The sequence below is a fragment of the Schistocerca serialis genome, chromosome 7 (genome assembly GCF_023864345.2).
Source record: "Schistocerca serialis cubense isolate TAMUIC-IGC-003099 chromosome 7, iqSchSeri2.2, whole genome shotgun sequence".
Classification (NCBI taxonomy): Eukaryota; Metazoa; Arthropoda; class Insecta; order Orthoptera; family Acrididae; genus Schistocerca; species Schistocerca serialis.
In genome coordinates this window covers 69,394,025-69,406,962 of record NC_064644.1, presented here as the reverse complement: position 1 = coordinate 69,406,962, position 12,938 = coordinate 69,394,025, and the positions used below count along the sequence as shown (strand labels likewise).

At 41.3% G+C, this 12,938-nt stretch overlaps 1 protein-coding gene across 1 annotated transcript in view; it reads right to left on the bottom strand.

Annotated features, from left to right (window-relative positions):
- Positions 1-8,852: 8,852 nt before the first annotated feature.
- Positions 8,853-12,938, bottom strand: part of LOC126412469 (uncharacterized) — a 64,616-nt gene continuing 60,530 nt past the window's right edge. The window contains exon 6 of the mRNA XM_050082080.1: positions 8,853-10,357. Coding sequence (XP_049938037.1) covers positions 10,236-10,357 — 122 coding nt within the window. The 3' untranslated portion in view covers positions 8,853-10,235. The remainder of the gene's footprint in view (positions 10,358-12,938) is intronic.

Genomic DNA, 12,938 nt, shown 5'->3' with positions numbered 1-12,938 from the left:
TTGCCCTGAATACGTTGCATCTGCTCCAGAGCCTTTAGGGTCGCGTGGAGCTCCCCTGAGAAAATGGTATACTTGTCAGTAAGACGAATCCTGCTAACATGGTTGGGGAACGCGACAGAGCAGCCAAGACAATTCTTTTGTTTGGAGCCATCAGTGCACAGTACTGTGAAACCGTGATGCACATCTAAAATGTCAAAAAACACAGATTGGAATTTAAAATCTGGCGTATTATCTTTCTTAACATTGCTCAGTCTGGGGATCTTGAGGAGACAAGGGGGTAACCTGCCCCAACTGCAATGAAAAACATTAATACCGGTCACGTCCATCTCTAAAAAGCAGCCGGCCTTTGTGGCCGAGCGGTTCTAGGCGCTACAGTCTGGAACCGCGCGGCCGGTACGGTCGCAGGTTCGAATCCAGCCCCGGGCATGGATGTGTGTGATGTCCTTAGGTTGGTTAGGGTTGAGTAGTTCTAAGTTCTAGGGGACTGATGACCTCAGAAGTTAAGTCCCATAGTGCTCAGAGCCATTTCAACCATTTTCTAAAAAACAATCACGTGCGCGAATCCCACAGGGCCCTCGTTGCCCGTTGCAACTTACGAAAAAGCATTTCCATTGGAGGCCGGGAAACTGTATGGTATGCTGATGTGTGTGGCGTGGACAGTGTTTTATATTCCTGGTCCGTCTTAAGTATCCATCGCCAGATGTGAAGTGGCAGTTATCTATTCTTTGCACATAGGCTTGGTATTGGGATATCTCTGATTGGCCCCACGGCCAACCGAATCCCTTCAGGGTGTACCACGTCCAACATCCATAAATAAGATGGTCTCACAGAGCCATACACCATATGCCCACAACCACATCTTTAAGTAAGAGGGTCCGGCAAACCCATGTAATGGTTCAAATGACTCCGAGTACTATGGGACTTATCATCTGCGGTCATCAGTCCCATAGAACTTAAATCTACGTGAACCTAACTAACCTAAGGACATCACAGACATGCATGCCCGAGGCAGGATTCGAAGCTGCGACCGTAGCGGTCACGCGGTTCCAGACTGTAGCGTCTAGAACCGCTCGGCCACATCGGCCGGCAAACCAACGTACCGTGCACCCATAATCTACCCGAGATCACACAAATTCCCTGTAAAACTGGGCAGGCAACTCTGGATAAGACATTTTAAAATACTTAAGAGCCTTAAGGGACCGTTTTTTTCAGGTCCTTTAGATGTGGCAACCAGGTAAATTTACAGTCAAATATGAAGCCCAGAAACCTCACTGTGTCTTTAAAATTACGATCTGTGTTAAAATGGAACGAGAAAGGTTAAAAAGTGTGGTGTCACCACAAGGCACCACACTTGCTAGGTTGTAGGCTTCAAATCGGCCGCGGTCCGTCAGTACACATCGGTCCCGCGAGTCGCCACTGTCGACGCTAGCAGACCGAGCGCCGCCACTCGGCTGGTCTTACAAGCTAGCACCTGCGCAGCTCTACAGCCGACTTTAATAGGCGTGGTTAACTTGTTGTAGTTTCAGAGATCTCATTTGCAGAGACGCTAGTTAGCATAGCCTTCTGCTAAGTCAGTAGCTACTACCTAGCCAGGCGTCACATACAGTTTATTAATTGACAATTGATCTATATTTGTGAAGCAATCAGAATTGTATAGAAGTATTCGCAGTTCAGTCTATAACTGCACTTGTAAATATTATTGTACAAAGTCAAGACCGACGTTCACCGCTGGTGCTGAATTAAAGCTAAGTATTTAATTGTATTCTTGTCTACTATTACGGATGATTTACGTTGGGATAAATTTATTTTATTTTTTGTTAGATGTTTCCGTTAAATAGCTGAATAAATTGTAATTAAGAATAATTTAATTAAGCAGAGTACAGAAGATAAAGTCAAAGAGATGTTGATTGGGTGGACATTGTCGTAATGTAACGTCATTGCGTTGTTCGGTTGTTAAAACAAGTCGTTTGTGTTCCGTTCTGCTGTTCGGTCGTGCGCATATCTGAAAGGGATTAATTCGAGGACTAGAATAAACTGTCACATAATAGTTACGATTCGATGTTCCAACAAAAGGGGTTAACGTCAGTGTTAATTTGAATTGTGGGTGACAGGATTAGTTTTGACAGATACTTGAAAACGGACGCAACGAAAGTTGTTCGCATATCATCCTTGAACTTGACTTTTTATTTAATAAATGATTGCGGGCTCATTAAAAGCTGTTATCTCATGATTAGGATCAATCCCTCTTTCCTCCTAGATGGTGATCAATAATTAACATTTACGTCATAAGACAAAGGATTATTAATAAAAGTGATGTTAAATGACAATTACATGTTATTCCGTTAGTGTGGAACAGACTTAATATCTCTGAAATAACATTGATACATAATTTGTGTTAAATACTAAACTGAGATAGGAAGTAAATTGAAATTAGTGAACATTTGATACTGAGACTATAGAAGCAGAAGCGATTAAGGTTTCTCTTCTCTAAAATGGCAAAATAGGTACGAACATTAACTCAATAGTCGACATTATGTATTGCAAAGACATTAGCATTTCATACTTATTTTGACGACGCGCTGTTAAACAAGGGAACATTGAGTCTCTGTACGAGTAATAAATTAAATCTAAAAACATAATTAATAACGATGAACTCCGCTTTAACAAACTGTATTGCGTGTCGTTATCGGGCAATAACTGCTCAACCCTGGAGACGTGTGTGGTGAAATTAGAAGTCGGGCATATAAAACAAACTTAAAAATCCATGCAAAGTACAGTGTAGTCGGCACAACACGACGTGGGCAGTTATACTACTAACTTTCTAATCACCTAAGATGTCCCAGATACATCGCGTCAAGTATAGTTCATTGATCCTCACGTCAGCCTACGTGACCAACGCGTGTAACTATGGCCATACCTCTTGATCAGAATAAGAGTAAAATTACGTGACTCAGCCGGGTCACTCCTTTTCCACGAGGCTCATAGTTCCACCTCATGCACATCAAAAAGAATACACGCAGACTCCTTGAATGAAAACTTAAAATCACCCTTCTGCGCCCATTCATCCAAACGTCGAACAGTTAGTTGCCACTGATATGTTGTCGCTGAAAGGCTTGAAGAAGAGCAAAACACAGAGAGTTAATCCAAAAAACAAAGGACACTGGACTGGACTTTTTCACCAATGACGTAACGCCATTAATACCTATGGCAAAGACTGCCACACTTAAAACACTATCTTGAGGGGCACCACACTCCTTCTCAAACTGATAAGACAGGGCGTGACCGACTCAGTATCGAAAATACTCTGGCGAGAGAAAGGACCGGATAAAATTGGGAAGACATCTACGGAAACCTCATTTGTGAATCTGCTCGAGGATAAGATGCCACCAAGTAGTAATGTAGGCCTTGACGATGTCAAAAAATATACATAGACGGTGACGCCGGTTCAGGTAAGCCTGTTGTATGCCCACCTCCAGGACGGCCAGGTTATCAAAGGTGGAGCCACACTGAAAGTGACTAAGGAGTTGCCTGGATTCTAATTTCCGGGCAAGGCGATGGTGCCAGGTGGCAACCTATATGATCTATGCACTGTGACTGCAACGTCAAATCAATCGCCACTTTGCATTATTCTGTAACTAATAGGAGCAGTAATGACAAGTAGCAGCATGGATGTGAACAAATTTGCGGTTCATCGCGCTATGTTAACAGAGATGAGTAAGGAATGAGCAATGAGAATGTACTGCATTGTGTTAAGCGCAAATAATTTTTTTGGTTAGAGTTTCATGCGGAATTGTACTCAGGGTGCCGGTGGCGGAAAGCCAGCGGTGCGTCAGCCCAAAGGTCCAATTTTACAATCACCAGCACTTCATGAGGTGGTGGTACCGCCAGGGCAGTCTTCAATGACAAGGTTTTGATGCAACGCGACATATAGGTAGCATTTCCGGCAGAATTTTTGGAGAGGCACAAACTTTTGAAGTAGGTTTCTGAAGCAGTGATGTAGAAACATGTAGAAAATGCGGGAGGCTGTAGGGACCTACGGATCTTTTTGGCCTCACCATAAGTGATACGCTTTATTGTTTTTATTTCCTGTACTTTGTGCTCCTCTAGAAAGATTCTGCAGTCCCTCCTCCAAACAGGGTGGTTTCCAGAGCAGTTGTTACATTTGGCAGGTGACGAGCAACCAACTCCTTCATGAGCGACCTTACCACAGCTGCCACACGTCGCTTCTCCTTTACGCTCTGCCATGATAGATGGCATTTAAAACAGCGCATTGGGTTTGGGACATGCGGTCGTACGTTTAGGTGAAGAAAGCCTGCCTTGACGTGCTCTGGAAGTTTGGGCGTGTTGAAGGTAAGAATAAAAGAGTCGGGTTTCACCAGGCCTCCATCCACCATTTTCATAACGTTCTGAACATCAATAATTCCCTCCGGAGAGCAGGCGCTCTTCAGTTCTTCGATAGGAATATCAACTAGATCACTACATCACACAATATCTTTGGCAAAGTTGAAGGCTCTGTGGGACTCTGCCTCGATGGCATATTCCTCCAGCCACTTAGCACTCTGTAAGTTAATAGGTTGTTGCGAACTGCATGTTTCAACCAACAGCGGGCTATTTCGCAACCGCTGTACAGATTTTAGAGTCCTGGCAAAACTTTCTAAGCCTTTCTGGATGTAGAAAGGGAAAACTTTATCAAAATTTCCTTCTACTCTTTTTATTATTAAAAACATATTCTGATTTTCAGCCTGTGTTCTGTTACTCTTTACTGCGTTTTCCTTATTTACTCACGCATCTGGAGGGCTGGCTACCTGAGCCCTCTTACTAGGTTGGGTGTTAATGCCTTCCAGTGGCCCACCATCTGCGCTGGGAGGAGGAAAAGAAAATTTCGGACGATCTATCCTGGTCCCACGAGCAGCTATGGAAATAATGGCCCACTCAGAGACAGCCCCGCGTGCCTGAGTAAGCCTTGTACAACTGTGGTGCGGCAGGTTCCCCAGAGGTTGTCCGCTAACGACTGACGGCTGTTCCACCTCAACTGCCGTGCATCTCATCACCGCGCATTGTACCTTGAGATTATATATATATATATATATATATATATATATATATATATATATAGAGAGAGAGAGAGAGAGAGAGAGAGAGAGAGAGGTTTATTCCATCCTCGCGATCCGGGCGCCAATACAGGGCCTTACGGACAATCAATCTTCCCACGCAATATCAATGAGTGGAGCAGGGTTGGGGGGCTCGGTTAGTGCTATGAAACGTACCCTCCGCCACACGCCATTATGGGGCTTGCGGAGTATGACGTAGATGGAGATGTAGGTAACACTGAGTTCCCAAGAAATTGTAACAGGTAGTCCCATACATCGACACTTCATATTAACTTAGAGATAAGCCTCAATTTTCAGCTGTAGAAAACTTTTAAACATTTCATCACTTACCTGAATTTAAGACTCTCACATGACACAGCACTTGAACTCGTGTACAGAAAGGCTAAATAGGTATTAAAAATACTTGGAGACCAAAAAATTATATACAGACAGGATACGTTTACTCTCACAGTGTCTGTGAGACGGATGATCTGCTCTCCAGAATTCGGCAGAAGAACTGCACTATCAGGTACGACAATTTACCGGAAGGAAACTGCTTTGCTACCAGCGGTTAATTCAAAACTCACATGTAACAGGTTGCCAGCTCTGACCTCAGTATCTACAATGTGAATTAAAAGTCATGCACATGAAAATTAATGTCTCTGTAAATGGGAATTGCGAGTAATTTGTTCAATCAGTCACCACAAGATAGTTACCAACAATAAACGGAGAGAATGTAACGTCTGCAGCATTGAGCAGTTCATTACCTGGTAAGCATCCTGTTTTGTCAAGAGGAACGAACTCCCATTGCTGAACAGTATTTTCACTGTGATTCGTAAGTATTTGTTGTAGACATATTTCGTGGAAGACAGCTAAATGTTGCAGTCGTGAACAGTTTAACAGAACTGAAATTAATTGATCATTCCTGGGAGTGCTGATCAGTTGTAGACAAGAAAAGAGCCAGAAGACCAGCCATTTTCAGTCAGTTCATTTCTCGCTGAAATTGATTCTATGTTGCTGTAGATAGGTAACAGAAATCTCTCTTGTTATCGAGGGATTTAGATTTTTTCGTAACGTGAGATGGTTCCTTTTTGTGCTCTATTGTCTTGCACACTGAAACGATCTCCATGTGTGTCATATTTTCCTGTCAACAGAAATGGGTATGTGCTTCTCAGACGTGTTGGAGGCCTGTGCAATCTCCAAACGAGTCATATTTCATTGTGTTGACACAAATTCTCGTGTGCTTCCTAATGTGGCTGCACCCTCGACCCAGTAATACCAATAACATACCAATGTGCGTTTTGCATTACTCCAGAATAAATATTAACGTATTGTGGAAAATAATATAGAAAACTTTGTGTTTATTTAAAATTTCATACAAAGATAGATTTGCCATAGAAGAGTGCAGCTTAGCCTGTGAGTTTCCTCAATAATGCAAATAAGCGAGCTGTGTGTGTTTTGTACTGAGATAGTGAAATCTTTACCTATTTTGATAAATAACACAGACAATAAACACTGCTTTAGTTTGGTGAATTCTCTGACTTTAAGTTCGTGATCAAAGGTAGAACATTATTTTTTTGGATTCTTGTCCGTCGTTGTCTTTGACATAAGCAAACCAAGCAGCCACCCTATTTATCTAAGAACTTATAAAACTAATGTGTGGCGCTTGGTGCTTTTGGAAGTTGTACTAGCATTATTGTGGTTTAATTGATACACTGCTTTAAATATCTCTCTTAAACACATAATTTTTTAACGATTTGTTGTGCTAAATTGTCGGAAAATATGATGATCGTGGATGAACGTGCTGTACATCTCGGTGCTGTGTGGTAGTGGTGAGTGTTGTACCTTGGGGCACGTATCAGATGTTCGCCCATAGCCAGCCCGGTAACAGGCGTTAAATATATTTTCTTGCTCTGGAAAAATGTAATGTTCACAACTGTAAGAAACCGTTCCAAGGTACAAACTGCTGAAATACCCAGGAACAAATGTCCTATTCAAATTTTAAGGTGCTTTCAATGCTGTATTCAATAGTTATGCGTCATTAATCTACGAGTACTACACACCAATAATCAGTAAGTAAAATGAAATTAAGAAGAAATATTTTCGAAAACCAGTTTCAAGTTAAAAACATATTGATTCAGAAGCTATTTGAGGCCAACAAAAATTTCCATTTTCACCACAGAGAAAATTGTTACACTATTGTAAAAAGAATCAATTAATTTGTAAATACCATGTGCTTCGTTACAGAACACCTTCTTCTCCTTACAAGTGTAGAATGGTGCACGACCGATGAAGTGTGGCTGAATCGTTCACACATTATGATACTAAATTTTAAAATGTACAGTATTTTACTCACCACAGAACTTTGTAACTGAAGAACTAACACCATCCTCCAAGAAATTTTAATTTATTACGCAGAACATAAATATGTAGAAGTCGCAATATTTACAAGCACTGAACAAAATGCCTCTTTAGAGCTATGGCGCTCTCTAGTGGGTATTCTTTCATGAGATTTTAAAATCAGTCACTGGATTGAAACACCGACAGGAAACGCGACGGGTTGCTAGGTACACTATCTTCCAGGCACAAAAATCTCTCCTAGTAGAAAGGAGATACAGTATGAATAATTTTTAACCCCTTCAGGCCCTATGGCTACAATTACGTACATTAAATTACGTTAAGTGATGAGGGCGGAGTGGAAAGTGAAAAGCTGGCGTTGCAGTTTGCTTGTGTGTACGTGTTTAGACGTTTACTTGAATTTTGAGAAACTTTCTCCTTCTTAAAAAAATCAGTGCCAAAGGTCACAGATCGTCGCATAAACCATTGTAAGCATCACATGTTGCACCGGTGCAGAAGAAATTCTCTTGGTTTAGAATATCTAGAAAAAAGCTACAGTTAGTGAGTGTATATAAACGGAAGATAGTAAACTGTTAGCAAACTTGCAAAACGCAAAAATTAAACCGATTTTTTAACTTGCAAAATGAATACTGCTGGAAATCTGACTTCAAGAGAATTTTTATTCCAATGGAAAATTTATACATTTTACGTAAAAATAGTAAAAAAGTGTTTCTCTGATACCAAGATAGCCAGAACGTTAACTCACGGAGAAAATGCATCTAACAGCTTTCATTAAATTTGTCGACAAGGTTATCCATTTGCTTGAGTTTTCAATACGGTAACAGATAAGAATGTATTATGATTTGTTAAATTACAATTTGCCGGCCGAAGTGGCCGTGCGGTTAAAGGCGCTGCAGTCTGAAACCGCAAGACCGCTACGGTCGCAGGTTCGAATCCTGCCTCGGGCATGGATGTTTGTGATGTCCTTAGGTTAGTTAGGTTTAACTAGTTCTAAGTTCTAGGGGACTAATAACCTCAGCAGTTGAGTCCCATAGTGCTCAGAGCCATTAAATTACAATTTATGTTTTCTTCCAGAGCAGAGAAATATGAAAATACCAAAACAGTGTGAAGACTAATTTCTCTGGTTCTATATACTTCTCAGCGCCTGTATTTTGCAACAAGAGTTAAATACAGTGGATAAATTATGAAATCACATTTTTTAACCAGCGGTTATCAAGTAGTGAATCCAACATTTTCTTATCTTAACCTTCGTCGCTTTACTTCCCAGTCATTTACTTTTAACGGTACTTCTACGTTTTCATAAAAGTATACGAAATGATTTCTATAAGCTTCATTTTATGTAGGAACACTCCTAGTCAAGGTAAAAACAATCCAAAAATTCCTTTCTGGGAATTACTTGTACATTCATTTTATTAACTACGGCTAACGCAGATTTCACTTGATTATTTTCAGCTGTATTATTGTTTCTGCCTAGATATGACAGTTTCAGTTATCAAGTGATTACGGTTGAAGTACTTTTGCTGGATTCATTCATTGTGATCCACTTTATTCATCATTCTAAGACAGCCTGACCAGCAAACTCGTCGTCTGTACCATTGAAACATTTTGTTTGTGTATTTTTTTCAAGTGATGTTTTATTGTACCGTATATTTGGGTGTTCTGCTGTCTGAAGCACTGGTTTCCACACTGATCGTCTAGGACGTTTCGCATTTATCCCTTTGGGCCTCCTTCGACAGCTTGATGGACAATGTATAAAGGGTTTCTACTTTACCTTATTCAGTTACATTTTGCAAATATCCCACTAACATTTTCTGTTCCCTTAATTGCCTATGGTGTAGAACTATGTCATGATCTTAATTCGTATTGATTCCTAAGTATACTTCCCATTCAAATACTCAGCAGCTAAATCATTCTCTAACGATCACATAATGTAATTGACATATAGGCCTACTCATGTATGCTGGTCTATTCTTGTCTACCTTCTTTTCTTTTAGGTGTACTTCGTGACAAATAGATAAAATGAGTTTGAGAACTCCACCAGTCTCCACTCTTCCTGGTTTCCATATACTGATTGATATTCTCCTTCAATTCCGCTTTTTTTAACTGTCTACATGCCAGTAGACATGACTTAAGAATACCAGATGTTCGAAGACAGTATGCAGAAGCAGAGACTGAACGAAATCTTGTGGTGTTTCTGCAGTGGTATGGGAAAGATATGTACGTTGAATACGTGGAGTGGGTCACACAATAAAAATGAAATAAGGTAGAGTCAGTTAACTGAATTTGAGGAGATCTGGAGTTCGCCTAAAAGATCGTAGTGACATATGCTGTTGCAGGCGTATTCTGGACGTCGCCATAGTTGACCTTATTTCACATTATATCCCGTTCTCTAACAAAAATGTACCTGTCATCAATCTGTTGCCGTAAGGTTCCTGATATGTGCCGATATTACGAGAAAGTAAACAGAGTTTTGATTATTATCAATATAGTTTTCCAGTTTGTGGGTTGTGACAGTCATTTCGAAACAGCGTATTTCCTATTCCTTGCATAAGCGATGTATTCAGTATTTATTCATTTCTTTTATTTACTGGTGTCAAATAATGAAACTTTCAATATTATTAATAATCTATAAAATAATCTGTGTAACGTATGTGTAAAGATTGGGTTTAGTTGGGTCCTGTACGTGTTCAGTTATCACTCAATAGAAGGAAGCTCATTGGAAGGAAACACAGATTAGAAATCTTAGAAACAGCTTCCTCAAACTTCCATTTGTCAACAAGTAAAGTATTAGCAGATTGCTTCCTTGAATTTGGATTTTTCCACTTCAGGATGTTCGTCAACAACCTTCCAGATTCGTTGGAGCACCTCAGCGCTGGGTTTCTTGTCAGTTGTGAAGATCTGGGCCATTTCTGCAAAAGAAAAGTTATTTATACGTAATGGGAGCTATCCATCTCACATTTCTATAAAACTAAGTACATGTACTTTGCTTGTATATATACTACATTCGCAACAAAGTAGTGAATATAAAACAGTTGATCCGAAACGCAGTTTCACATTTTCTGTCAGAGCGTTATCTACACAGCTAAGAGATCACTAGAGAGTTATTGGAAACTATACAGAACGCCAGAAAACGTTGCTCTACTACAGAATAGTGCAACAACCTAGGAACGCTGCTTAGTTGTGAAAATGGTCTAGTCAGACTATTAGCAAACACGTTCTGCAACTTTATACTCAAAAGCTTAATTGTGTGCAAATCGTAAAGCTTCCGAATTACACCTTCACGTGATTAAGTTGGCCAGTGGTCTTTCAATGAACTGGTATTGGAACATATGAGTCCCCAATTTTTCACTTTTACGGAAGGTGCCTGATTTAGTCTCTGCAGATAAGGGAATTGTCAGAATTCCGATATTTCGCGCCAGAAAATCGTCATTTCTAAAATGAACAAATGTTCCATATTGTCAAGTGGGTATTTGGTGCGTAAATTTAGCAGTAATAGTGTCAGTAACTTTCCATCTGAAACTTCATGGCAGATTAAAACTGTGTGCCGAACCGAGACTCGAACTCGGGACCTTTGCCTGTCGCGGCAAGTGCTCTACCAACTGAGCTACCCAAGCACGACTCAGGACCCGTCTTCAGAGCTTTATTTCCGCCAGTACCTCGTCTCCTACCTTCCAAACTTCACAGAAGCTCTCCTGCGAAACTTGCAGAACTTGCACTCCCGGAAGAAAGGATATTGCAGAGACATGGATCTGTCACAGTTTGGGGGATGTTTTCAGAATGGGATTTTCACTCTGCAGCGGAGTGTGCGTTGAATTTAAACTTCCTGGCAGATTAAAACTGTGTGTCGGGCCGGAACTCGAACCTTTGCCTTTCGTGGGCAAGTGCTCTACCAACTGAGCTACCCAAGCACGACTCAGGACCCGTCGTCACAGCTTTACTTCCGCCAGTACCTCGTCTCCTACCTTCCAAATTCACAGAAGCTCTCCTGCGAAACTTGAAGAACTTGCACTCCCGGAAGAAAGGATATTGCGGAGACATGGCTCTGTCACAGTTTGAGGGATGTTTTCAGAATGGGATTTTCGCTCTGCAGCGGAGTGTGCGTTGATATGAAACTTCCTAGTAGATTAAAACTGCGTGCTGGCCCGAGATCTGAACTCGGAACCTTTGCCTTTCGCGGGCAAGTGCTCTACCAACTAAGCTACCCAAGCACGACTCACGACCCGTCCTTCACAGAAGCTCTCCTGCGAAACTATCTGAAGTAGCATTCCTGGATGAAAGGATATTGCGGAGACATGGTTTTGCCACAACCTGGAGGTGCTTCCAGAGTGAAGAAGAGCTTCTGTGAAATTTGCAAGGTAGGACACGATATACTGATGGAAGTAAAGCTGTGAAGACGGGTCGTGAGTCGGGGGCTAGGGTAGCTCAGTTGGTAGAGCACTTGCTCGCGAAATGCAAAGGTTCCGAGTTCAGATCTCGGTCTGGCGCACAATCTTAATCCGCCAGAACGTTTCATATCAGCGTACACTCCGCTGCAGAGTAAAATTCTCATTCTGGAGCTTTCCATGTAATTACAAATTTCCCATTTGTGGAATATGATGTTGTGGAATAGTGAAAGGACTGTCCTGGATAGTCTGGTCTGGCGTTCTGTGACGAAATTTCATTATGACAAGTAGTTTCTTTCTGGTGTATCGCCCAACCTCTGCTTTGCCAATTACAACAGACATTGTTGTGTAGTGTTTCTGTCAGAACGTATTTTCTGTAAAAAAATTTTGTTGTTGTTATAATGTTCTGTACGAAGTCCTGGATTTGTACATTGATCATTGTATTTTCTAACATTGCATTGCTCCTACGAACAGACGAAAATGTTGAAGATGAGACTCGGTGTGTCTCTTCCATCATGCAGCTTTGTGATGTATGTCTGTATTGGAAACCGTGTGAGGTGTATGGTGTAATGGTTTACAGAGAAGAGGCAAATTTAACAGGAGCAGGAGGTGCATGAGATCCTCTTCTTTACATCCTGACTGAGGTTGCCCCAAATTATTTAGCACAAATGTCAGGACAGTTCGTTTTCATGGGGCATCTCTTTTCCTTACTGGTGTTTGCCCATTCTAAGCTGTTGCTTCGTGCCTGGTGAGCGTCGACGATATGTACATCCTTAATTAGCCCTCTTTCCTTTCTTCTGAAGGGGAGAAGGCAAACAGGGCACAGGATACGTCCTGCACTTCAGTGACGGCTCGCCTGGGCCTAAGAGCCTTGTTGGACTTTGGAGAGGGGCCTGAAGCTTGTTGTCGGTCAGCAGGTAACAGGGATATGCTCGAGCTCCATCCAGCTGTCGTAAGTAGTTACTAGCTATTGGAATATGGAGTGTAATTCGCGTAGAGATGCCACAAGTGACACCTGAGAAATTGCTTTATATTCTCGAATGATTTTAGACGGAATATTTTTTGAAAATATCTGTGTACATCGTCAAAGAGCGAGGAATATTTCTAG